Source organism: Plectropomus leopardus, chromosome 18 (assembly GCF_026936395.1).
Source record: "Plectropomus leopardus strain MGB_pleo_1.0 chromosome 18, ASM2693639v1, whole genome shotgun sequence".
NCBI lineage: Eukaryota > Metazoa > Chordata > Actinopteri > Perciformes > Serranidae > Plectropomus > Plectropomus leopardus.
Window position 1 is genome coordinate 18,795,046 of NC_142193.1, and position 26,763 is coordinate 18,821,808.

General features: G+C 38.7%; 4 protein-coding genes, 1 long non-coding RNA gene and 1 pseudogene across 10 annotated transcripts; 2 read left to right on the forward strand and 4 right to left on the reverse strand.

Moving 5' to 3' along the window:
• Positions 1 to 777: 777 nt before the first annotated feature.
• rnps1 (RNA binding protein S1, serine-rich domain) lies at positions 778 to 5,742 on the reverse strand. The gene is made up of 7 exons (XM_042504824.2): positions 5,587 to 5,742; positions 3,655 to 3,801; positions 3,385 to 3,570; positions 3,173 to 3,278; positions 1,595 to 1,748; positions 1,375 to 1,516; positions 778 to 1,257 (listed from the first exon to the last, which is right to left on the reverse strand). Exons 1-7 carry the CDS (start codon positions 5,691 to 5,693, stop codon positions 1,152 to 1,154), a joined length of 948 nt encoding a protein of 315 aa, XP_042360758.2. The 5' UTR covers positions 5,694 to 5,742; the 3' UTR covers positions 778 to 1,151.
• Positions 5,687 to 9,603, forward strand: LOC121956556 (uncharacterized). Its single transcript, XM_042504828.2, has 4 exons — positions 5,687 to 5,833; positions 6,838 to 7,521; positions 7,668 to 7,781; positions 8,234 to 9,603. Exons 2-4 carry the CDS (start codon positions 6,880 to 6,882, stop codon positions 9,188 to 9,190), a joined length of 1,713 nt encoding a protein of 570 aa, XP_042360762.2. The 5' UTR covers positions 5,687 to 5,833; positions 6,838 to 6,879; the 3' UTR covers positions 9,191 to 9,603.
• On the reverse strand, positions 9,307 to 17,711 carry LOC121956555 (cytochrome P450 2K1-like). 5 transcript variants are annotated; one of them, XM_088091349.1, is made up of 9 exons: positions 15,834 to 17,711; positions 14,752 to 14,914; positions 13,842 to 13,997; positions 13,596 to 13,756; positions 12,303 to 12,482; positions 11,947 to 12,088; positions 10,300 to 10,484; positions 10,047 to 10,188; positions 9,307 to 9,958 (listed from the first exon to the last, which is right to left on the reverse strand). In XM_088091349.1, exons 1-9 carry the CDS (start codon positions 16,032 to 16,034, stop codon positions 9,771 to 9,773), a joined length of 1,518 nt encoding a protein of 505 aa, XP_087947475.1. In that variant the 5' UTR covers positions 16,035 to 17,711; the 3' UTR covers positions 9,307 to 9,770. The 5 variants fall into 5 exon arrangements, with proteins under 5 accessions (XP_087947475.1, XP_087947476.1, XP_087947478.1 ...); XM_088091350.1 differs by lacking the exon at positions 14,752 to 14,914 and having other exon boundaries at positions 15,834 to 15,963; XM_088091352.1 differs by lacking the exons at positions 13,596 to 13,756; positions 13,842 to 13,997; positions 14,752 to 14,914; positions 15,834 to 17,711 and adding an exon at positions 13,133 to 13,414.
• LOC121956558 (cytochrome P450 2K1-like) lies at positions 16,053 to 20,832 on the reverse strand (annotated as a pseudogene). The gene is made up of 5 exons (XR_015779690.1): positions 20,606 to 20,832; positions 19,996 to 20,113; positions 18,075 to 18,249; positions 17,849 to 17,977; positions 16,053 to 17,768 (listed from the first exon to the last, which is right to left on the reverse strand). The product of XR_015779690.1 is annotated as a cytochrome P450 2K1-like (transcript).
• LOC121964019 (cytochrome P450 2K1-like) lies at positions 20,220 to 26,687 on the reverse strand. Its single transcript, XM_088091354.1, has 11 exons — positions 26,475 to 26,687; positions 25,566 to 25,728; positions 25,333 to 25,482; positions 25,080 to 25,240; positions 24,428 to 24,607; positions 24,193 to 24,334; positions 23,901 to 24,085; positions 23,674 to 23,815; positions 21,769 to 22,117; positions 20,846 to 20,947; positions 20,220 to 20,677 (listed from the first exon to the last, which is right to left on the reverse strand). Exons 1-9 carry the CDS (start codon positions 26,670 to 26,672, stop codon positions 21,930 to 21,932), a joined length of 1,509 nt encoding a protein of 502 aa, XP_087947480.1. The 5' UTR covers positions 26,673 to 26,687; the 3' UTR covers positions 20,220 to 20,677; positions 20,846 to 20,947; positions 21,769 to 21,929.
• On the forward strand, positions 21,135 to 22,819 carry LOC148186478 (uncharacterized). The gene is made up of 3 exons (XR_015779691.1): positions 21,135 to 21,608; positions 21,777 to 21,830; positions 22,025 to 22,819. It is a non-coding gene; the product is annotated as an uncharacterized LOC148186478 (long non-coding RNA).
• Positions 26,688 to 26,763: the final 76 nt, after the last annotated feature.

Genomic DNA, 26,763 nt, shown 5'->3' on the forward strand with positions numbered 1-26,763 from the left:
ATGGAACTGATGTGGCACAAATGCAAATCACCTAATTCTAAAAAATAAATAAATAAACAGTTGTGTACATTAAAACCTATTTATTTATATCTGAGACTTTACCTTTTGATGTGCTGCTGGTTAGAATATCCTAAATTAAATTATGTTATATTATGAAATATTGAAGAGAGTGAAAAGTGTGCCAACCCACAACATCTCCCCCAAATGTGAAATATGTCCCACCCTAAAAGCTGCAACAAAACTCACAGGAGCCTGAGGGCAATGTCAGTTATGCACAGTTTGTACAGACCCACAAAGTTCTTCATAAACAGTCTAATCAGCCAAAAATTATTAGAACTACTTGTGTGCAACCCAACGTGAAATATGTGTAACCATAGAACGGCCTCTCCTTCATGCTTTGTTACAAACCCCCCCCCAAATTTCCAGAATTATAACAGGGGATAACAGGAGTACTCAGTGGCTCTGGGGTGGACATAACAAGTACAAGACTGGATGTTAATAACTATCTGAACAAAACTGAACATTGAAAGCTACACAAATTGACTTATTCCAGGGGCTTTTGACATACATTGTATTTATATTGTGTTCCTGTTACACACTACCTTTACAGTGTTAAGCCTACAAGCATCCACAGTATTTATAGCTATAGTTACAGCTTCCAAAAATCTAAGGTACACTAAAGAGGTACTGTTTTTGTGCACACTGTTCCCCTTGTACCAACATTACGTTTAACGGTGAAGGCCTCTTACAATCTTGACCTGATTGTTACACAGTGAATACGTTTCAGAATTTTTATTTTTCAAAATGTTTAAAAATTCAGTACATGGTAAAAAGAAGTTGCACCTTATTAAAAGAAATATTTGTAGATCTCAGTAGAGCCCTAACTCTGCTTGAAACAAAACAACAAAACTGACTCAGCTTTTAACAATCAGCCTAAAACAAAGTAAGAAAAGAAACTTACATTTGCACAAAAAACAAAAAAAAAAAAAAAAACATTTCTGCTTTCTATATGCACGCAGATGTTCATGTTGGCTACAGTGCAGATGTTTTTATTTCTGGTGAGTCCGTGAGGTCTGAAAAGCAGAAACTTCAGCTGATCTGGTGTCAGAGAATCTAAGCGATCATTTCGTATCAGGAGGCGGGATATTCGTCTATCTGGAGGAGTTAGAGCTGGAACGAGAGCGGTGACGTCTGCGACCAGGAGATCTGGAGCGAGAGCGGCGACGTACTGGGGACCGCCTCCTTGGAGAGCGGGACCTGCAAGGACACAAAAAAAGTTTAAAAAAATAAAATTTAAAAAAAAAAACTTAATATAAGCATATTTTCACAAAGTAGTGTTTAAGTCAAATATAAATGGACATTCATTCAATGTACCTTCTCCTCATGCGCGGTGGACTGCGACGCCACATATGCTGCGGTGGGGGCATCCTGCGGGGTGGAGAAGGTCTACGAGGTGGAGGACGCACTCGCTGAGTTAGCACAGCAGATGCAGTGATTTCCTGTCCGTCAATCTGGCCTGTCAATGACAAAGTCATCACAAACATATATTCAACTAATATACCCAAAGTCACGGTGTGAGACAACGAAAGCCTACCTCCGTCCATGTGTTTCAGGGCTTTCTGGGCCTCCTCCGGATTCTCAAACTCCACGTAAGCGTAGCCTCTTGACAGGTGTGGGTGGACCCTGTCCATTGGCATTTCAACCATTTTGATTTTTCCATAAGTGGAAAAGATCTCCTGGATGTGGTCCTGTGCAGAGACAGCATACAGTATGCGTATCAGAACCATGTTAAAAATTGTGATTATCTCTCAAACCACTGCTGGATTGCCTCAAGGACATCAAAGCTTGTATGGCGCTAAATTTTCTTAAATTTCAATAAGAGTAAAACTGAAGTCCTGTTACTCGGACGCAGTGGTCCATGTGATTCTGCCCATGTAGACCTGTGTTCCCTTACACCATGTGTTAAACCCACTGCCAAAAATCTGAGTGTCATAATGGACAATGACTTCAAACTAGATATACATACATTATCAAGCTTTTTCCAACTGAAGCTGTCATCTGTGGTCAATCCTTTTTTTTCTTATAGTGACTTTGGAAGGGTTTTACATGCTTTTAAAGAGTATTGTCTATCGACAATTGATATGCTCGTTATTTTGGTGTTTGCCGTGCATTTATTTCATGCTTGCAATTAATCCAGAATGCTGCAGCACGACTTTTAACAGGAACAAGCAAGCGAGAGCACATTTCCCCCATACTGGCCTCCCTTCACTGGCTCCCCGCTGGTTTTGGGACTGATTTGAAGATTTTAGTGTTTATCTACAAAGCATTAAATGGGCTTGCTCCATCATATCTCTCTGACCTTTTACAATTGTACGTTCCTTCAAGGTCTTTGAGGTCCGCTGAGCACTTGTTCCTAGCTGTCCCAAGATCAAAGGGAAAACGCACCTTTTCAGCTGTAGCACCCAAACTCTGGAACAAGCTGCCTATACATATTATGTTGCCTGTTTTTTAAATCCTGACGTCAAACACATTTTTATTCTCTGGTTTTTCACTCACTATGAGTACAGCTTTTACATATTATTGTCCTTTTGTCTTTAAAGCTGTGTTTAGTGTTACTACTGCATTGTTTACATTGTCTTGTTATTATTTATAACAAGACTATTATTTACTTGTTATTATTGTCTTATTTTAATACAGCAATTTATGATACGTGAATTTGGACAGCACTGAGCACTTTCTGTAAATGCACCCTCAAAGTTCACAAGTCCGCGAGTGCGTTGTAGTCCCGACATTTGGATCACTATCCGCTCTCTGTTTTGGATGCACATTGCTCGACACACTTCCTGTGTGCCATAAATCAAGCCTTCATTGTGCCCTACATAACTACACGGTGAAAGAAAGGCTTATAATTGAAACGCTGATGTCATCATTATTTCTCTAGCCATTGTGTTGCGTAATCAACATTTACTTCTTAAGTCAAAACACTTGTCTATTTCCACTTTAATTAAAATAAAAGCACCTTCTCAAAAATGTCTGTGTTCTGTAACTTTGGTCCAGGATATTAAGAATGTGATGTTCTTATCTATCTTATTGTGACATTTCTGAGGTAGTGTTTTTAATCTCAATATATCATTCATTCTGCTATGAAAAGTTTAACACTTTCTCATCTGACCTTGGTGACGTTCCTGGTCAGCCGCCCTAAGTGAACTTTAGTTGGTTTGGGGCTGGGGCTTCTTTTCCTTCGCTCCTTATCATCTCCCCTCTTCTGTGTTTTGGACCTGCAGAATCACAAATGCTTTAGTTTCATCATGATAAACAATTAAAAAAAAACAAGACTTCACAGTGTACAAATATCGTGTAGCTGCGTTAGATGAAGTGACTTACGTTGAGCGAGAACGGCGGCGGTTGTCATGGCGTCTACGGCTGGGGCTAGGGGAGCCTGAGGAGCTGGAGGAGGAGGAGGAACGAGAGCTTGAAGATCCAGAGCGGCTGGAACCAGATGAGCTGGACCCACTGGAGGAGCCTGAGCTGGAACCAGAGCTGCTGCTTGAAGTAGAGCTAGATCTGGATCTGGTTGTAATGAAAACATAGAAAAACATGTTAGGTAAATCAAAAAGTCATATTTAAGAATTTTTGTCACTGCCATAAACAAACCTGCTGCTGCTGCTACCAGTAGAGGCACTGCGGCGTTTCCTTGCTTTCTCCCGTCCTCTCTCTTTGTCTCCTTCCTTAGCACCAGTCTTTTCTTTGCCTCTGTCTTTTGCTTTTTCCTCCTCCTTCCGCTTTGTGGGTGATGGTGCCCTAAAGTCAGAGGCAAGCTGCTGTTACTTTGACATCAGATACGTTGTTATCGGTGGGGGCCACAATATACAATCATTTTAATGAGTTTAGTCTACAAAAAGTCAGCAAGTAGTCAACACTGCATGTAACAATTCCTCAAAGACCAAGAGAATGTATTTCAATGAAATTTAATCAAATTAAAAACTTTTGGTGTAGAATATAAATCCTTTCATGAGGGAAAAAAAGGTAACGCCTGCACACTTACTCCATGCCACACAAGTTTATTAAAAACAACATTTTTATCCTGCTTGGATCTTCTTCAGGTCAGGTTTATATCCTTTTTCTATAGGATAAAAATCCAACACATCAACAACAAACAAGCCACACCACAAAGCAATACCATACCACTCATGTTCATTGTAACAATAATTAGACAAATAGTCAAAAAATCAGCTTTAAAAATATCCTCTGTTGCTGACCAGAACTTATGCAATATATTTTTAAAATAAGGAGCCTGCAACACATCCTCTTCAAGCTCATCCCAACAAAGTGTGAAGAAGTTTTTTTTCTCTTTTCAGAGAAACAACTTTGTGGAAGTACTTTTAAGAAGTTCACTTTTAAATCATATCCATTATTTCAAAAGTGGATAACAGGCTCAGCTGAAATGTCATATACTCTGTGAACATGTTTACTGATCTCAGTAATGTTTCCTCTATATATTAATGTAACAGTGTCTGACTAACAGATCAAATACCCAAAGACAGTGTCCCTACTATGTCACAAAATGGGACTTGCAAAACTTTTGAGAAGCTGGAACCAATAATGAATTATATTTTTGACATTTTGATAAATAACAATTAACAATAACAATTAATCACAATTAAAATTCTTGGCCACAATTTTTTCTCTCGCCTAAGGGTTATTTATGAGAGGAGGGGGGTGGTTTAAAATGGGGAAGCAACTTCAGATTTTTTTAAGCAATGAGGAGGGACTTTCAACTTTAAATGGTTGAATTTTGTATTTATTTTGAATAGCCTCAAAACCTGCAAGTAGGTTAGAGAGGCAAGTTTTCTTTAAAAATGTCAAAAATCACACAGTTTAACATAGCCAGAAACTGTAAACTATTGTTATTTATGGTGGAGGGTGGATTTGTTAAAATGCTGAGTTTGGCACCTTGTTTTTAACTATTTGGCAGCTTATTTATTACTATTTATATTGATCTTTTGCTTGCTTATCCTGTACACAACTGGCTGCTGTAACAATGCAAATTCCCAACTGTGGGATTTCTCTAATCTTATCTAATAAAGTACTGCCTGAAAAGTGAGCTCGGTGTTTCCTAAACACATGAACCTGCAATATTCTTGTGACAATTATCAGGGACATACAACTAAAAAGGGATTAAGTAAGTAAAGAAAGTCACGTATAGAGAGTGTAAACCAGTGAATCGGAGCTAAACCGCGCCAGTGTTGCATGAAAACGATATTTGCATTTTTAATATTCTCGTCGGTTTTAATTTAAATATATTGGGAATGAATGTAAAATCTTATATTATTATTATTATGACGAAGCTATATCAGACTAACAAACTTAATTGCCACTAACGTTACTATTGAACCGATACCCGCCGCCATTGATTTTCATTCTCCTCAAAACAAGGCGCCACGGGGACTGCTGTTTTATCGATTACCAATGTACTAATAAGTGCACAAACGGTTATAAAAACGTGACTCGACCTTCGCTATATAATAAAATATGACCTGGAGTTGAAACTAGGTTGACGGCAGTCAATTAAAACGCGAAACTTACATATTTTTCAAACGAGGTGATTTCGTTTCAACCACTTGCAGCCTGAGAAGACGTCGCTCGGTGATGACGTCGTAGCGGAAGTTACGTATGCACACGAGCCAACTCATTTGTTTATTTATGTTGTCGATTAAAAAAAAATGTGACTTTACGTGTGTATGACTACATCGTTGCTATGCTAAAGCGACATATTTAATTTCAGTACCTGAAATGATATAAAAACCAATCGATCTTCCCTTTTGTCGACAAGGTGAGCGTTTTACTGATAAGTTAACGTTAGTGTGATAGCTGTTGTCGTTAGCTAACGTTAGCTCAGCTTCCACCGTTGTGAGAAATATTTTTCACCAATTCTGTACAACTTTTATAATCTGGATAAAAGTGTAATGTTACTCGTTATGTGACGGTTATTTCCATGTTCAGATCCACTAAAAATTAGCCAACCCGCTTTGCCATTGATTAATCAAGCAAATATATGCGACGACAGAATAATTGGGCAGCTGTTAAGATGTAAGTTAGTTTTTTTATGTGTGTATTAATAACGTTAAAAGTGGCTTAAGTTCCTCTTTTTACTGAGAGACTTTAATAACGTATAATAGCAAGAGCGGCACACAATATAGCATGAAGTAGCATGTTATTATAATGGGTGGGAAAAAGTTATTTTGGTATTGAATAAAAACGGGGAAATTTTGAATAAAAAAGTTCTTATAAACTGATATTACTGGTATTTTCACATACTATGACATCCAAAGCAGCACCTATAGTCACAAAATGTTCATTTTTTCTACCTCTATTTTTCAGTATTAAATACAGCCAGGAATCAGCAGAGGCCCCACATTACAATACTTTGTTCATGATACATCATTGTGATTTTAAATGTTTTGCAGTATGCTGAGTATTTCAATAACCTATTGAGATATATTGCTATATTTACTTTTTTTCAACAGTAAATTATGTTCTCAAAGAAAGAAAAATCTCATTATCTGTTTTATCTAATCTAATATTTTCAAAATAAAGTTTCCCACTTGATATACATGATTTTTATTGCATGTGTAGCAGCAGCAGCAGCAGCAGTATCTAATGGAGTAAAAAAAGAAATTTATTTTAATATTCTAGTAGCCTACCAAAAGTTAAATTTGTTTTTGCAACATTAATAATCTGTATCTGTGGTGTATAATATCACAATACTATGCTGTGTCAATTTTCGCCCCCATTCCTAGTATTTTTAACTATTTGTAATTTATGAATCTTTTACAGATTACCAGCCAAATTCTGAGAGGCTCTCTGGAGTGAGAGACCATGGGCCGACTGGATGAAGCTGCCAAACACAAAGTGGTGGAGCTGCGGAAGGCTGGTCTCAGTTTCCGTAAGATCAAAGCTGTGCTGGAGTTGGAGAACATCAAGGTATCTGCCCAGGCCATCTATCTGTTCCTGAGGGAGTTTCAAGGGAGGCCACCAGGGAGAGTCAGACCTATAGAGGCCGGAAGCAGCACATCATCTGCACAAGTGCAGCCTCGAGCCGGGTCAATGCAAGAGAGCTGGAGTAACGTTCATCTCCAGAATCTTCTGCGAGAGGCATCTCATCATGCTGGCTTTACATCAGCTGCAAATTTTGCCAAACAGACTTCCGCAAATCCAGACACTGGTGCAAAGCCATGTGGGTCTGGGGAGACTAGCGGAGGCAGCAGGTCGGAACAACAACAAGAGGGAGATAAGGAGGAAAATGACATCCAGATTGTTAGTGTCACTTCGCTTGCACAGAACAGCCAACAGAGAGGTCCTCAGTCCACTGTAACAAGAGCAGAGGCTGGTGCTGTGACTTCCACACAAACAGCTTCTGGTGCATTCATGAGGAGGAGAACTACACCTTCTCCTGCCATTAATTCAATGCTTGCAGCTCGAAAGAGGCTTTTGGACAAAGCGCTGTCACACAGGATGAAGGTAACAGCTTACACATATTTGTCAAAATTTCAGTTCTTATGTTTGTAATTATGGTCCGCAATAGCACACATCCTGTGTAATATGTTGAATATTATCATAACCAAATCATGTGCCAGTCTCAACTTGCATGTGTTGTATTTCAACAGTCATTCCACCAGGTGGCGTCATTGTTAAGGAGAGATCACTCAAGTGTCCAAGGTGATGATTTGAGAAGTGCGATGCCACAACCACCTGAAACATATGATCTGACAACTGAAAAGGTGAGAAAAGAGCAAACCTGACCTCTGCCTTTATTCATCTTGACTGAAGTCTGTGTCAGCACTTTATCGATGACAGACATCAGTCACTTCTTGTGACCAGGCCACTGTACATGTTAAGTCAACGGGTAGATTTGTAAATGAGCTTTCACATCAGTTGCTGGTACCGGGGAGTATTCCAGCATATGTCCTTATTCTGGAACTATTTAATGTTATTCTAAGTTGTATCTTAGTAATGGCCAGGACACATGCGCCGTCTTTAACTGTATGAAAAACGCAAGGTTGGGCGCTGCTGAGTGCTACACTTGTGCCACCTTTTAAGGAGGCGGAGGCAGCTTGCATCTGAAGTTGCAAAGCGACTATAACCAGCACTATATCATGCCCTACTTATCAGAAATCCCATTAACTTTTTATAGGTTTTCATTATTGTCATTTTATTTTGTTCTTTTGCACAGACTGTTATGGAAGGTCAGTCTGGTGGAGGCAGTGCCCCCAGGCGTTTCCTCACACAGAGACCAGGTCTGTCGGTTCGTTCTCTTCACCCTCTCCCTCGGGTTGGCATTCGTCTTCCCAACCGGTCTCCAGCACCTATAACATCCTCAGCTCCTGGGGTTGCTGTCATCCGTCTGCAGACGCCTGGAGGCCAGGGGACCACTCGTAGCGAGGGGAACCTGAGCCCCCAGCAGGCAGCCCAGGACAACAGTGGGAGAGGGGGTCTACAGGAGCAGATTCAGACCCTGGGCTCTGAGGTGCGCAGCTTGGGTCAGGCAGTGAAGATGCTGGTGGAGCAACAGTGCTCCCTGGAGAGAGAGCAGGTGCAGCAGACACACATTCAGAAGCAGATACTGAGCACTCTACAGAGCCTTGCTGCTAAACTGGGACATTGTAGCTTTGTCCAACAACAGCACAACAAAACTCCATCACCTTCTGGTTTGCCAGCAGTATCTGCATCTACCTCCTTCAGCCAAGACACCTTCAACTTCAGTCAAGGCACGTACACTCAGTGCAGCCAAACCCAGCCAAGCTACAACTCTTTAGAGAGTTTAGAAAATGTAGAGGCCTTTAAACTGCCAGGACTGAGCCCTTCAAGCATGAATGGCTTTCCACCATGTAGCAATTCTGATAGCCTCCCACTTACTCACACTCCCCCTCAAACACAACAGTATGTAGCTGCATACACACAGCAAAACAGTCAAACACTCATGCCACCCTACACACAGGCCTATGTCCCTTCATACAGCCAGCCACATTCTCAGACTTTCCGAGGGTCAGAGAGCAAAACATCTGATTTCCCAAGCAGCTGTTCAGCAAGGACTCTCCAGGACTGCAGTGTGTCCACCCAGCCTGCGATGAACTCGAATCATTCTTCACAGGATCAGCAGCTCAATATTATCAAAGTGGAAGGACCTTAGAGGCCTTTGGATGCCACACAGTGTTTTGGGACCATAAGGGCTTGGATGTGCTTTTTTAGGGTCACATTAGAAGTCTTATTTAAGATAAACTTTTTTTTTTTTACAATGAACACACGTTGTACATTTCCTAAATGAATTCATTTAATTTCCAAAGTACATTGTAGGAGAATACAAACAGCAATAGAATGCAATGCTTTAGTAATAATGTGTGTATGATTTGTCTTTACCAATAGGCAATGATTATAAAAGTAGCAAAAATGATTATGTGCTGGCACTTTGTCTTTTTTTTGTCTATCCTGTTGGTTATTTTGTATCTATTATTTTTGTACCATTAGGACTGGCGTTACAGACTGTTAGTTTTCATAATTCTATGCTAACCGGTTCAAAAAATAAAGAGATGGTTAAGATCCAAAGCGTGTTCCCATTTCAGTATGCAAGGCAATTTATCAGAAGCTAACAGATTGTTTGTGGATATGTGTACAGCTGAAGCTTAATAAAAAGAAGTGAAATTTACATCAGATGCTAAACTTAAGATCTTGTGAAAAATTATTGTAAAATTTCTCAATGGAAGATAGCAGTGTTACACCCTTCTGATAGCACAGAGCTCGTGAGGTGACGGGTTCTTGGTGAAGCCCACATCTGGAGTCATATCCAGTTCTTCCCTTGTGACTCCAGGCGGAGGTATGAAACAAAAGTGCTGGAGAAGGGCGGTGAAGAAGAGGAAGAGCTCCATTCTAGCCAGACCTTCTCCCAGACACGCCCTGTGACCTGCGAGAGAACATGTTGAGTAATCTGAAATCTTCAGTTGGCACTGACAAGAAGTGTTTGCTAAGCTAACTTAGCTGAGCTCACTAACCTGCTGAGAAAGGCAAGAAGGCATCTCGCTTGACAAACATCCCATCCTTGTTCAAGAAATGGGCAGGATTAAAGACGTGTGGGGTCTCCCACTCACTTTCATCCCACAGAACAGATGTCAAAAGAGGGTACACAACGGTCCCCTGAAAAAGACATTTTATTAATGATAACAATGTTTTAAAGAGCAATACAAACTACCATCTTAAACAGTTTTCTTAACTGGGAGGCCAGTTTTAATCAGTAAGATTTTGTACCTTTTGAATAAAGTAGCCCTTGAAGGTCATATCTTTGTTGGTTGTGTGAGGAAGAGCAATGGGAAGGATATTCGCCATTCTCTGTGTCTCATGGATGACTGCATTAGTGTAGGGCAGGTTAATCCTGTCCTCTGCCAACACCTGACGGCTTCCAACCACCCTTCTCAGCTCCTTCTGGACCTGGTCTGGAAAATACAAAATCAAAGAGGACACAGTCACTAAAACAGAATTACCACTGCAAGGTTATATGTCTCCACGCACACGTTACACATCTTAAACGCAGCAGCACAGAAGCACATACAGTCAGGACAGTTTCAACGTAGACACCTAAGATTAATGTCACCAATTCAGTATCTGACCCAATGTCTTACCTTCTGTTCCCGATTTATGCTGTTATTATGTCACAGTGAAGATGACCTTTGACCTTTTGCATAAAAATTTCAGCACATCATTGTGATATCCTGGTAGACATTTGTGTGAAATGTTGTCATAATTAGTGTATGAATTCATGAGTTATGGCCAATAACATGTTTTGTGAGGTCACAGTGACCTTTGCCTTTGACCATCAAAATCTAATCAGTTCATTCTTGAGTTCAAGTGAGGTTTGTGCTAAATTTGAAGAAATTCCCTTCGATGTCAAGTTCACGAAAACATTGTGGAAGGACAACCTGAAAACATAATGTCTCTGGCCACGACTATCACCGGGGCAGAGTGAATTTAATCTGTGATCCATTGTTTGAGTTCAACAGCATGTCAGTCTGTTTTAATGCAGCAACATTTATTCTTTGTCATGCCAGGTCACAGTGACATCGGGACAAAAGTTACTGATTTACTTATCTTGGTTTACCTGTGGAGATTCAGGGTACAAAATCCATCAAAACAAATGATATGGGAATAATAAAACAAAAATACACAACATCTCAATCTAAAGCATGCCCAACAAACTTAAACAAATGAATTCAAGAACTTGAAAAAAATAGATTGCAGATTGCATAATGAATACCTGTTTATTCTGAAGTCAGCAGCCTGCACCTCAGTGCCACAAATTTCAGACCAACTGTGAAATAGTAGTAATTTTTTAGAAGTATTTCATGCTGCTTTCAGTGCCTGTCAGCTCAACAAAACTGTCCTTATTAAACTCATTAACAAGCTTCTCTTAATATATACTCATATTTCATCCCTGTACTTTCACGACCAGATCTTAATGTAGCTTTTGCCAAATTTTTCATTGTATTCCTGTTGACCAATCAGAAAACAAATTTGGTGTCTGTGGCCTGGCTCTCACATGGCTAAAATCTTACTTATCCATAATGTAGCAACTTCAAATTACCATGAGCTGCTGACAGGCTGCAACAGGTACTCCATTTGTAAGTTGTCCATTTTTATTTGTTCTTTCTGTATTTATTTAGTTTCACCTTTATGAGAATTCATAAGATTTATCAATTAAAGAGCTCACAAATATGAATAGATTTAACAGGCAATGTGATATCACCTCTAGACTAATAGTGACATGAAGGAGCTTACGTGACCTGGTTTAAACTTCTACTGCAGTATAAATTAATATTTCAACTTGAACCATTATGTGAAGCACCTCTGTTGGGAATTGCACCAGGAGTGCAATGGGTTTGACCCAAGCATATTACTTACCTTGTATTTGAGGATATTTGGTCATGAACAACACACTCCATCTCAGTGTATTTCCTGTAGTGTCAGTACCAGCCGATAAGAGGTTCCCAATACATGACACAAGGGTTTCCATGTTGTAGTATGAGTTTGTAATCCCAGAATCCTAATAAATAGGTAAAAAGTTAAATATGTTTAATTTGAAAGAAGCTCTTACCATCCAATAATCTCCCCCTGCTACTTTTTCATTGACATGGAATGGTGATAATTTACAAACTAATGTTGAGTATAAAATCATCAGTCATAAAACTTTGAACAGAAACAGAATTTTTATTTTTATTTTTTTTAAAAAAACATGATAATACACCAGATTTTAATACCTGCAGCTTCTGCATTTGGTTCAAAAATGAGTCCACATATCCTCTGCACAACTGAGGATTCAAAGTTTCTTGTAAATGTCCAATCAGTTGCTTTATTTGATGTCTATTTTCAGCAACATTCTTCATGAAGAGCACCCTTTTGCCCACCCATTTGAACAACCTGGGGAAAACACTGTACAACTGAAAATGAAAATAGAAAAAAACAGTGTCAGCTTGTTTCTATTGTTTACTGTGAACATTTTCGATGAAATGGAGAAGAGGGATTTGACCAAAGTGCAAACAGTTGTAGGCAGCAGGATGAATTCAGTCTTTGTTAATGGCAGAGTACAAATGGCAGGTGGGTAACAGGCAGACAGAACACAGCATTGCAATGATTGCAACGATGGTCCCACCATGCACAGGTAATTTAGAAAATAATCACACCAACTTGCTCAGGGTTCAAAGGGTTTCCTTGGTTAGCTTTACCAGTGAAAGGCATCTAAAAGTTGTACAGGAAAAGTGATGTCACTCCAGGGTTCAAAGAGTTGAACCAAAGAGTAAAGCTGAGTAATGTATTGCTTGGGAGTGGGGCAGTTAAATTTATTTAACCACTGAATTTATTTAACCACTGATCCACTCACATGGATCTTTTTAGCTGTTTTATTTTGGTGGCTATAAATTAACCAATAAAGACAGTATTTACCATTTTTTGCATGTATGTCATACAGGGGTTTTGTACCTGCAAGTTATTGTAAACAAACACTGTGAATCAGCTTATATGTCAACACTAAAACAGTTCCAAAAAATCCTTAGCCCAAACGAAGTTTTACAAAGGTTGAGTTTTCAGTTACCTGTACTGCAGTTTGCGTGTGGTCAAAAAGCCAACATGTATAGAAAAAAATGGGATTTCAGATAAACACGTACATGCGAATTAGGCCTATGACTATCTGACAGAGGAGTGCACCGGCATATTTGGAGTGTGGCAGACGATGAAATGAGATGCAGGTGATGAGGTGGGTGGGGATGTCAGGTGACCAGAGTCTAAGGGTGACTAGTGGATGGTTTGAGAATGGCAGTATTTGGGAGTGAGAGGTGAGTACATGGCCTTTAGGAGGTATGCAAAGGCTAGAGATGGGCACAGAGAGCAAAGCCGAGCAAAATAATCAACTAATAATCAGCTTTAAAGTCCTCATGACAAATTCATCACACAAACAGCACAATAAAAGGTACAGATCCATGCTAATGGATCCCAGAGTTTGTACTTTGCATCACACCAAAACATACATCTTATGGTTGATTTCCACATAGTGGTACCTGCATTGAAGGACAGCCTGTAAGTTTAAGGTTGTCATTGATCCGGTCCACCATACGTGTAAACTCTGGATCACTGTATTCAGACCTGCTGCCATAGATCATTGCACTGATGATATTGGCAACTGCATAATTTACTGCCTTGGATGGATTGAAGGGTTTACCTAAAGAAAAAAGGGGAATAAGTTGAGTAAGACAACAAACAACATATATTCCCAAAGAAATAATACAATAGAAGGGAAGAGTTACCTTCATGCTTTTCAAACACTTTGATCAGATAGTGACACTCCTCAATGATTTTCTCCTCTGCTGTTTTTCTGCCCATCCCAAAGTCTTTCAGGTTGGTCAGAGTAAAACGCCTCATTTCTTTCCATAATTTTCCATTGGAAAATAAAGGTCCTCTGTCTAAAGAGAGATCAGGAGAACATGTTGTATCAAAATCTAATTTGTGCTGCTTGTAATGTGATTACAATATTCTCAGAAAAAAAGTGAGTAAGTGTTTTATAGCAAGAGTTTTTCTACTGCACAGTGAAAGAGTTTTCCAGAGATATATTATATTCTCCAGGAATATAATTAAAAAACAATACAATATGTTTGCTATTGGGGAATTTTAGTGTTGTAACTCAAAGTACTACAGTTGTAGGGATGACAATGTCAGTCCACTGCTTAAGTCCAGACTGAGATATCTCATCAACTATCAACTTGGATGAATCGCCATTAAATTCAAGGTCCCCAGAGGATGAATCCCAAAACATCCCTTATCTCTGTGGTAATGAGGGTCTTGATTTTTTAGGATTTCAGGACATTTCTAGGATTTTAGCTCATTTCTAGGATTTAAGGACAAGAGGGGCTTAGCTAGGATCTCTATCGGGGGATCCTCCACTAGCACTTTTTTTGATAAACAAGTTCTATTTTGATAATGTTTTATGCATTCTGGCACATTATATATACTTATAGTACCATAACAATTCCCTGTGTGAATCAGTTGATTTTTAATGTGTTTTTATTGCGTTTGCATGTGCTTTGTGCATTGCCCAACATGGCAGTTATCGAGGCTGTAGACTGATTGACTGATTCAGTTTAACATCACTGAATCAACTGACTGTTTGTCATCTTAATAAACTAATACTTTGAGTGGCTGTCTCTGCTTTACACTTACAACATGCATCACATAAGTCATGGACTATGGGATCAACGTATCTGCCTCCAAACTCCTCAGCATGGTTGACCAGTGCCTCCTTCACTGTCTTGTATCCTGAAAGGACTACAGTTTTCTGGGGCCCAAAATAAAATATGAACACTGATCCATATTTCTTGGAAAGCTATGGAACACAAAGCAGACAATGTTGTGATCATTACAACTTTGCAAAAAAAGCCAAGCTATTATGACACTATTTAAAGTTTTACTGCCATAATTTACCCAACCTGGACTCTTTATTAACTGCATTAACAGATGTATTCACCTGTGCACACACTATCAGGGTAGCATCAGAATGGGGATAATTATTTCACTTTTCAACAACATGGATTGCACCATAGCAAAAGAAAAATTATGTGTTCTTTTCCAAAATCTAGCAAACCACAGTTAATCAGGAAACAGTGTAATAACCAACACACAAAACCAACTGTACAAAAGCTTGATATGGCACAGTTAGATGGTTGTGAGAACTATGCTGTTTTTTTGAATGGTCTTTTATGATTGTAGGTTGTAGAAACTTCTCTTTAAAAGAAGATGGGTTTTTTTAAGTGTTAAAAAATCTGTTTTTGTCAGGAATAACAAAACACTGTACAATGGCTCAATTAAACTGTCAACAGAAGGGGCAGAAATCTCTGAGAAACTGGAAAAACCAATAAGAATTCAAGGAATCATGAGCTACTGGTGAAATAAAGCTGGGCACCAGAAAACAAATTAAATCAGATTTAAATACAGCATCTTGTTTAGTGTCAAGTGCACAATAATACCTATAACAAGTTGGATTAAACAAGTTTGTGTTGCTTTCAGTAATAAGGGTTACTGTGTCTTTTCTGGACTAGAAATCAAGTTGAAAAATGCAACTTGGAAAAAACATCAGTATTCTCCCATGTAATGCAACATTGTCAGGAAAAGATGGAATTCTAAATAATCTTAATATATATATAATATAATATAATATATAATCTAAATTATCTAAAGATAATAATTGATTGCACACTTATATCTACCTAATATAACAAATGTATCTTCCCATATCATTTACATACCTTGTAGAGGGTACTGCTGGGTGTCTTTAAATCCAGCTCCAACAAATTGCCCAACAAAGGCAGAGGCCTGGGTCCTGGAGGATTCTTTCCTCGATTATCAGAGTTGGAGAAAAATGTGTACATGACAAATAGGATCAGAGCAGTGCCCAGTAGAATGGATGAACTGGTGGACTGCAGCAAAAGATTTTCCATGAAATCCATGCTTTTAACAAGACCAGAGACAGTATTTATATTTTATTAGCTTTAGACTAAAGCACAGTGCAGCTGATTAGATCCAGTTCATTCTCTGAAATTCTAGATGATGGAGTGGCACATATGCACAGAAGGAGGGAGAAGGGGATGACATTTGGATAGGCTCCATGTTTGACGTAGCTTCACTGAGAGCGCACACACATGTGCCACATATTTACTTACTCTCTTCCTTGTTGGCGACACCATGTAATTACCTCTCTCCCCTTAACTGTTTCAGCATGACCAAATAAATATATTACATTTTGTGCTGTAGATTGTTTTGTTAAAAATCCTCACTAAGAAAAAAAGCAATGGAAAAAAACACCCTGCACAACTGCACAACACGAACAAACAGCAACCTTAAAATATGTGTATTAAAAGCATTAGGTCACTGATAATGATGCTGAGAGAGATTCACAACGGTTTTTTTTTAAACAACTGTAAATGTTGTGACAAGATGTCCAAGACACACACAAACTGATTTTATGTCAAAGTTTATCTGTTCTCAGATAGGCTCAGAGGATAATAGATGATCTATCACATATCATCCACGCAGAATATGAGCTCTTGCCCTGTGGCAGACGAGTTCCCAACTGCAAACTCAAGCATCCTCTATCAAACTTTTAAACCGTGCTGCTTAAGGCTGCAGGGATTGTGCATTGGTTGATGTTTTTTGCAGCAGGGTGTGTGCAACACTGTTATGTGCAATGAATGTCCAAGAGTTTGTGTTTGCTATTCGGACTATGTGCAATTTATTGGCATGATTTGGTAGTTAGTGCTGGTTGTTTCACAACTGTGAAGGCATGAGTGCAGCATCTGAGTACTAAACAAATTTCTTTATAGGAGACAATAAAGTATATTATGTCATATTGTATTGTATATTCATAAAAGAGCAAGCTATTGAAATTATAGCTTTTCTGAGGGCTCTTTTCTAGGCTAACACTGACCCCTGGTAGAAAAAGTCTTTCACTGCAACCTTACTGGACTTCATTAGAGCAAGAGGAGCTTGACTAAAATTCTATCCATTCTATTTGGATATATTATTAGCCAACATACACACTTGTTTCAATGTAAGACAGAACATTTCCAAAGCAACACAAATGTAAAACAAAGTAATGGGTAATTGTACTGTAAGATAATTTCTAGGCTTTCTTTACATTTCATATAAGTAACTCTACAATTTACTTTGTGCATAACAGCTGTTTGTACTTGATATCTATTTTTTCCCATTTTGTCTTTTCTTCCTCGTATTTCTCATCTTACCTTTAAAGTCACACTTTTGTAACATTTTAATGACATTCATTTTTTTAATTTCTGCTGCCTGATACCATCAGCACTTCTTTAGTTTCTAGTTAAATGCTGATAATCGGTGGAATGTCCACACAGAATTCTCACACAACATCCCCTCCCACGTCATAGGTGACTGAGTGACCCATGTGGCATAGCAGTTCCCACTCCTGCCATTAAATAAAAACCATAAATACACTAAACAATAATCAAGTTCAAATTCTCTTCCTCATCAACCACTGACAGCACACAGCTCATGAAGTAAAGGGGTAAGGGTGAAATCCACAACTGGTGTTAGATTCAGTTCATCCTCTGTAATCCCAGGTGGAGGAATGAAACGAAAGCGCTGAGGGAGGGAGGTGAAGAAGAGGAAAAGCTCCATTCTGGCCAGACTCTCTCCGAGACACACCCGGCAACCTGTGTGTACAAGGAGTTACAGCAAATTAGCCTGGATCACATCTTTTAAATTTTAATATATCAATTCAAAGTTGTTTTACCTGCAGAAAAGGCCATAAATGCATTTTGTCCTCTTTATACAGGAAGTGTGAAGGGTTGAAAGTGTGTGGTGTCTCCCATTCACTCTCATCATACAGGACAGAGGTAAGGAGAGGAAACACAGAAGTCAACTGCAGGCAAAAGAAGAGAGCAAGGTGCATTGTTTAAAAACTTGGAACCAAAGAGAAGAAAATGCCTAACAAAATCAAATGTGTGTGCGTGACTGACCTCTTTGATAAAGTAGTCCTGGAAGGTGACGTTTTGTGAGGAATGGACAACAGGCCAATGTTGGCCAGTCTTTGTGACTCCTGGATGATTGCATCAGTGTACAGCAGGTTCTTCCTGCCCTCTACTCAAACCAGATGGCTTCCAACCACCCTGTCCAGCTCCCCCTGGACCTGGTCTGGACTCAAATAAAATTGAGATGTATTTAATCCTCTGAAACCTCTAATGACAGAATTCTCGTGCTGCTCTCAGATGCATTTAATCCTCTGGAACCTAGACAAATTGATTTAACTTCTTTTTAAGGAAGGCTAAAAGCACTGAGAAACTTGGCAAGAGATGTCCTACAAATCGCAAGAAATTAGAAAACAGTGAGAGAGACATTTGTGGAAGTTAATAATAAATAGGAAAAAAATCCAGACAGTTTGGGTTTTGTTATTATTAATAATACTAATAAATACAAATAAATAGTAGTAGTAATAATAATAATAATAATAATAACCGAAGTGTATTTCCTATAGCATCTGTCCCAGCTGCAAACAGATTCATCACACTGTAGACCAGGTTTTCATCATGATTGTGTGATTCTTTGATTTCAGATGCCTTTAACATACAGAGAAGAGGGATTATTTGCTACAACTGATTGATCACTAATATCACCCTAAGAAAGGAGACAACTCACCTCCAGATTTATCTTACAAGTCAGAAATGCATCAACAAAGCATCTGAACATCTCAGCGTTCAGAGTCTCCTCCAGCTCTGCTACAATGCTTTTAAGTTCCCCCCTGTTATCCTCCATATTCTTCATCAAATCCCTCTAAGTTTTAAGATAAGAGCCAAACCAAGGAATTACATTGTAGATCTGTAATGCAATACAAAACAGACAATCAAATGTTTATATTTTAAGATATGATACACATCTGTTGTAACATAAACCCAAGGAGCTCCAGCTGTTTGCAGTGTATTTTTTGTTTGGTTTGACATCCAGTTTTTGATAATTTAAATTAGAAAAATATTTTTTTATGGGTTCACAAACTCCAAATACTTGCTCAAAGACAACTTTACAAATTGGTATGAATTTTAAGCATATGTATCTACATTTTGTATGCAGTAAAGCGTTGGCAGTGTTTAGCTGGTACAAATTTGAAGAAATAACATCAACATGGTCTTAGGGTATCGTGTCACTTTGGTACCTGAATGGATGCGGATCCAGCCAGACGGATAGACTCATGATCTTGCTCCACCATAGCTTGGAAGACAGGATCTACTCAAACCTCTTTCCAAACATGATAGCTGATATAATATTTGATGAAGCATAATTAATTGCCTTGGCATTGTTGAAGGCTTTACCCAAGAGGAAAGAGTTAGATAACATAAGTATATATAGATATCATTATCATTATATGATATTATTTAAAGAAACATAAGGGCTGACACACATACAGTAAACAAATATCTTTTTTTTCGATCTTCAAATCTTTCTAAAAATCTGTGCTTACTGGTTAAAATGTTGTCTGGTCAGCTAAATAAACTTTGGTCAGTTATAGTCAGTTTAAGGTGATTGTGTAATCAGGGGCTGTAATTAGTTTTGGCTGAATGTGCTAAAGTACTGACTTCAAAATTTTGTGTGTTAAAGCTGACATATTCTGGGGAGTGCTGAATAAATCTGTGCAGTGCTTCGAAGAAGATAATGTTACCTTCATGCTGTTCAAATTCTTCAATCAGGTAGTAACATTCCTCAATGATTTTCCCTTCACTAATCCTTTTGCCCATCCTAAAATCTCTAAGTGTGGATCGTGCAAAACGTCTAATTTCTTTCCAGGTGTCACCATTGGACAATAATATGCCTGGAGAAAAAAGGGGCAGTTGGCTTCTTTAGACAAGGACAAAGCAAGTTACTTTAAAAAATCTCAAAATAAATTCTTACTGTGTCCTTTGTTGAAATCATGGAATATGATAGTGACCTCTCGGTCTCCAAACTCCTCAGCATGGTTGACCAGAGCCTGTTTAACTGTCCTGTATCCTGCCTGGGACTGGGACCCAGACTACTGGGACAGAATCATTGATATCAATGTAGATACTGATAATCATTAGTAAAAGCAATGTATGTACTTTCATGCAGGGGAGAGCAGTGTCTAATAATGACAGATGTCCACACAAACATTTTTACTCTTGATACAAATGGGTACAACATAGAAAAGAGAAACTCATCCTTTTTTACAAATCAATCCCAGTATCTTTATCACTAGTTTGGTATCAATCCATCCACTCCTGTAAAATATAGGCAGGAGTGGAGTGAGAAAAACAAGGATATGCAAAGGCTTTTGAGTCATATAGGGATGCAGCATAATGTAAAAGCTTGGAAACATCATTTTACTGCTTTGTCCTCAGGAGACAAAACACAAAGCTTCACAAACATGAATATGTGGGGAAAGTAGCTAAGAACAATTTTGAAAATGGATTCAGCAAAAATACAATCGAACAATTTTCTTTGGTGTATAATTAATGTAAAACAAGAATCTTTTTGTGTTTATTACCTTAAAATAAGCCATTGATGTCTACCTGCAGGTCCTTGTCCACAGTGATTGCCATGCTGCACCACCATGTTTCTACAATAGTCACCTATTACTGTAAGTCTTTTGGTTAATGAGCAACTGTTAAATCCATCGCAACACCCAGTCCAAAGGTTTGTAAGCAAGACAAAACTTTGGGTGAAATAAGGTAATCATTGGTCAATGTTTTGTCAGCTGGGAGAACTTGTATAAACAAGTGTGTACCTTTCTTAATTATGGCCAATCAGTTGAATTTGCCACAGGTGGACTCCAGTCAAGGTGTGGAAGCATCTCAAAGTTGAGCAGGAGAAATGGAAGGCATCTGGGCTGAATTTCAAAAGTCATAGCAAAGTGTCTGAATAATTATGTCAGTTAAACAAAGTCAATTATAAAGCAACCATGTGTGTGACAGAGAAAAAATATCTAAGTAATGTGTAGTATTATACATAAAGTCTGTGTAAAGATATCCTAGTCTGGACCTGGCAACACTTGGTGCCGTGACAACAGTGAAACTTCTTTGCACTTGTCTGGTCCCTAGGGTGCAGCTGCTGACACCCTGCTCCATCTCTACTTTTCCCCGACACCAGAGTTATTGATTTGCCTATAAATGTTAACTTAGTACGTCAATTTTCAAGTCACAGAATCCCCAAAATATGGTCTGGAAAAATACAAAACCCCCCCCCAAAATATCAACTAAAGCATGCCCAACAAAATTACAAAGGACATGAATAAATTGAAACAATAACATAAGCCAAGAGCAGATAATATAATAAGTATACTGGAAGTCAATAATGCAGCCTGTGCAAGACCTCCCTTGACGGGATTAGCAGAAGGCATACATAAAAAGTGCCCTCCTCACAATTTTAAATGGGTTATTATATAAATGCTAATGTCAGTATTTTAAAAAAGTATATATTGATCCAAAATCCAATTTCTTCACAGCGGCAAGGAAAAAAAGTCTCTGCATACAGGGTGCCTGCTTTACCAGGTGAGCTAATGGGCAACCTTTCCCTGTGTTTTTTTGAAAGCAATCAAACCAATTTGCTTAGATTTCAAAAGGTTAAACTTGTTAAACTGTAGGAATTATATATATACAAAACATGCCAATGTCTTTATCTGTGTATGACAGCATTCATTCATCACATTACCATTCTAGATAAGTTGCTGATCTTGAGGTGTGGAACATCTGCGACCTGCTCTGATGTGGGGGGTGAGTTAAGGCAGTTATCATGGCACATTTTTTCCTAAAAATGTTTTGGCTAGCCCCGCCTTGCTGTGCTGTGATTGGCTTCTCCTCCAGCTCTTTTGCTTATTGGCGACTGATGGCACACAGCTCATGAGGTAAAGGGTTTAGGATGAAGCTCAAAACTGGTGTGAGATCCAGTTCATCTTCTGTGACTCCAGGTGGAGGGGTGAAACGAAAGCGCTGAAGGAGGGAGGTGAAGAAGAGGAACAGCTCCATCTTAGCCAGACTTTCTCCAAGACACACCCGGCGACCTGTGTGAACAAAGAGTTATAGCAAATCAACATCACATCAGTAGTTATTTACTTTCAGCAAAAATGTGCACATGCATGTGTGTACCATTCACAGGCACTTTGCGTGTGCGAGATGTGGCACGAAGAGGTGAGGCTTACATTCCCATTGATGAGGCTGGTGAACTTTTTGTATACATGGACTTTATGTCATGTGAAGGGAGGGAGTGTTTCCGAAACCGTTGAAACCATTCATTTAAGAATTTATGAGAAACTCGAGAGTTTTAAATAAACTGAAAAACACAAGCACCCTTCCCATTTTACCAGTATGCTAAATAAGTTTGTCTGTGAATGTGAACAGCGTCTCTCTTAATAAGAAGTCTGCTGCAAAATAGAAGCATTCAGCTGCTTAACAGCTCTGCTCTGCTCTCTCTCTCTGCTATGGTCAAAATCAAGGGGAAAGGATTTTTTTCCTCATTAATGATGAGTGATTTCACACACCTGGAAACCCATCAGCACATCCCCAACAAACAAAGCATACACAGGCTGTGAATCTGCATATGTGGGCGCATCTTGCTATCTGCCTTTTAAATAGCAGAAAAATACTACGCATTCACTTTCTGCTGCCCAAAAGAACAATGCTCCATTAATGCGCTGTACCACACTTCAGTTTACAACCTACACTCCCATAGGTAAGGTAAGGTAAGGTAAGGTAAGGTAAGGTAAGGTAAGGTAAGGTAAGGTAAGATAAGATAAGATAAGGTAAGGTAAAGTAAGGTAAGGTAAGGTAAAGTAAGGGAAGATAAGGCAAGGTAAGGTTAGATAAGGTAAGGTAAGGTAAGGTTCGATAAGGTAAGGTAAGGTAAGGTAAGGTAAGGTAAGGTAAGGTAAGGTAAGGTACAGTAAAGTAAGGTAAAGGCTGTGCGCTGAAAGTGAAAATGACATCTGTATCGGTCTGTAACCAGTAATGACAGTTGTGCATATGCTGCTTTATGACAGTTATAATGTCGCATTTTTGATCTTCACATTTCAAAATGGCTGTTTGGCCTGCATGAACTGTTCTGGCACTTAATATCCGATGCGTGAGAAGCAGTGATAGATTTAACCAAACATATTTATTTTACGGACACAGGAGGATGAGCTGATTCATGTGTCTCCACAGTAAACTTAGTTTTTAGCTCCAAACGTTATTCTGGCAGTGTTTGTCCCATAGCACAAACTGAAGTCCTCAGGGATGTATTTGACAGCCCTTAAATGTTTTCATTCACCAAATGCAGAAAAATGAATTAAACAAAGTTTTAAAAACTGATTTTATTTTTCAGTTGCTATTTATTATTTTTAACTCTTGATTTTTCCTGTAAATATTTCCTAAAATAAAGGCTTCAACAGTGTCAAAAACACCCCCTCATAATGCCACGCCAGGACGTGGGGGTGAGCCAGGTGTGGGGGTGACGGGTTCACCCCCATGCCCCAGGTTTCGCACACGCACACACAGACACACATCAAATGTGACCTGTAATTTCGACCCAAGTCTTGTTATAGTAATAATATTGTAATATATCCATACAAAGCTGTTGTACCTGCAGAAAAGGCCATGAATGCATCTCGTCTGGTAAATTTACCCTCCTTATTCAGGAAGTGTGAAGGGTTGAAAGTGTATGGCGTCTCCCATTCACTCTCATCATACAGGACAGAGGTAAGGAGAGGAATCACAGTAGTCCCCTGCAGGCAAAAGAAAAGAGCAAGTTATATTGTTTAAAATCTTGGAAGAAAATGCCCAAAAATCAAATGTGTGTGGATGACTGACCTCTTTGATAAAGTAGTCCTGGAAGGTGACATCTTGGCTGGTTTTGTGAGGAATGGACAATGGGCCAATGTTGGCCAGTCTTTGTGACTCATGGATGACTGCATCAGTGTACGGCAGGTTCTTCCTGTCCTCTATTTGAACCTGACGGCTCCCGACCACCCTGTCCAGCTCCTCCTGGACCTGATCTGGACTCAAATAAATTTGAGATTAATTTGAAAAGTGAATCCCAATTTCATATACACACTGTAAAATTAGTATCACCAGAGATGAGCATGTGGGTATGTTTTTGCACCTTGAAAATGAGGGTACTTAGCCATGTAAAGGAGGCACCACTGAAGTGTACTTCCTGTAGTATCTGTCCCAGCTGTAAGCAGATTCATCACACTGAAGAGAAGATTGTCATCATGATAGTGTGAATCTCTGATTTCAGACTCCTGTAACATACAGAAAAGAAGGATTATACACAACAAAGTTATTCATCAGTAATATCAGCCTCGAAGAACGTTCACTGGAGTCAGACAACCCACCTCTAGTTTTATCTTACGGGTCAGGAATACATCAACAAAGCATCTGCACATGTCAGGTTTCAGAGTCTCTTTCAGCTCTGCAATTAAGGTTTTTATGTCCTTTGTGTAGGCCTCATTAGCCTTCATCAAATTCCTCCAGTTTTTAAGACAAGGGCCCAGCCAAGGAAACATGTTGTAGATCTATGATGGAGCACAATACAAACAATGCATGGTTGTAGGATATAACATAAATATAACATAAATAACAGTCACAGATCCTAAGCTCCAGCCCGTTCAATCAATGTTTACGTTTGCTTTTTAAATTCAGTTGTTTATCATTTAAATTTGCTGCTGATTTACTTGCAAAAAATGTTACATTTGTCTTGCTGTAGTTCCCAAGTTCCCAATAAACAATTAACAAAAAATTGACTGTCTTTCTATATTCCCTTTAGTTGGTGTCAAATTTGATTGTTATTTCCAGGAAATTTCTTAGGGAATTACTGATTAGGTTAAGAGTAAAGAAGAATCTACAAAATGCAGTTTTACCAAGTACTTAAAGGACAAAAAAAGCAATATTATTTTTCTCTTTAGCCTTAAGTCAAACAAATCTGTTTTATGCACAGCACTTTAAAATGTCCTTGTAATGAGTGAAAGTTACTCAGTCTGAATGTACCTGAATGGATGGCGATCCAGTCAGACGGATAGCCTCGTGATCTCTGTCAACAACATCCTTGAAGGCAGGGTCCTTGTACTCAAACCTCTTTCCAAACATGATGGCTGTCATAACGTTTGAGGCTGCATAATTAATTGTCTGGGTGTTTTTAAAAGCTTTACCTGAGAGAGAAAGAGTTAGAGCATAAGTAGTACAACTAATGCTAGGGAGTGCTGTATAAACCAGTGCAGTGCTTTGAAGAGGATAATGTTACCTTCATGTTGTTCAAATTCTTCAATCAGGTAGTGACATTCCTCAATGATTTTCCCTTCACCAATCTTTCTGCCCACCCCAAAATCTCTCAGTGTGGATAGTGCAAAATGTCGCATTTCTTTCCAGGAGTCACCATTGGAAAATAGTAAGCCTGGAAACAAATCTGGTTGATTAATTTAGAAGAGAACCAAAACAAGTCAGTAAAACAAAGAAACGAATTAAAAAAATGTTTACCGTGTCCTTTGTTGAAATCATAGAATATGGGAGTGATCTCTCGGTCTCCAAACTCCTTAGCATGGTCAACCAGAGCCTGTTTGACTGTCCTATATCCTGCCAGGACCACCACCTTCTTCTGTCCCAAGTAGACTGTGAACACTGGTCCATATTTTTTGGACAGCTAAAGAGATGGAGGATGGTAAAACTTAAACTCTAAGTTCTATAAAGGAAATGTTATTCACTGGAATTCACTGAATACGTATTTATTTATATAGCACTTCGCCCGTACGTTACAAATAGATTAAAAAAAAGAGAAAATATAAAAAAACATGAATAATATAAATAAATAGATTTCTTAATAAATAGATAACTAGATAGATACATACAATTCACTATATATATATAAACTATATATATAGTTATATATATATATATATATATATATATATATATATATATATATATATATATATATATATATATATATATATATATATATATATATATATATATATATATATATAAAAGCTTTTCTCCAAAATAAAATGAGAGATGTAAAAACAGTGGTAGATTTAGCAAACCTAGAAATGGTGAAAGGTCTGACTAGAGCTTTCTTTTGCTTGGACTGACAAGAGATGGTCCAGCAATTTATATCAGAAAGGTATGCTGGGTTAGGGTGCTATGATTAGGGAATTGTAACAGGGCATATGACTGGGCATACATGGACAACAAAAACGGACCAAAGATTAACCCTTGAGGAACACCGTGAGTGCAATGAAATAGAAGATGGGGAATTTCCAGCAACAACAGAAAAGGTTAGACAGGTAGGAGGACATAAAGCAAACCCTTTCAGACCAACCGAAGTTCAAGATGCTTCTTGTTTTTTTTTTTTCAAAGCAATGAAAAGAGCCACATTGTTTTTCTCACATCAACAAGGGAGCAGTCGAGTCTCTTGAGATCCAGCTGAAGCAAGTTACCAAGTAGGGGAAGAGGTTTAGGTCCTGGAGGCTCCCTCCTCTTTTCATGGGAGCTGAAGCAGGAGTAAAAAAGGTGGAGGACCAGCAGGCCCATAATGGCCACCAACAAGGAGACTGAAGAGGAGGACTGGAAAACATCTTCCAACATGATCCTATCATCACCTGGAACTGACTCCTTTAAGGAAACTTTTCACTGAGCAGAAGGTGTATGTTGACGATGACTCAGTCACCTCCTTCGG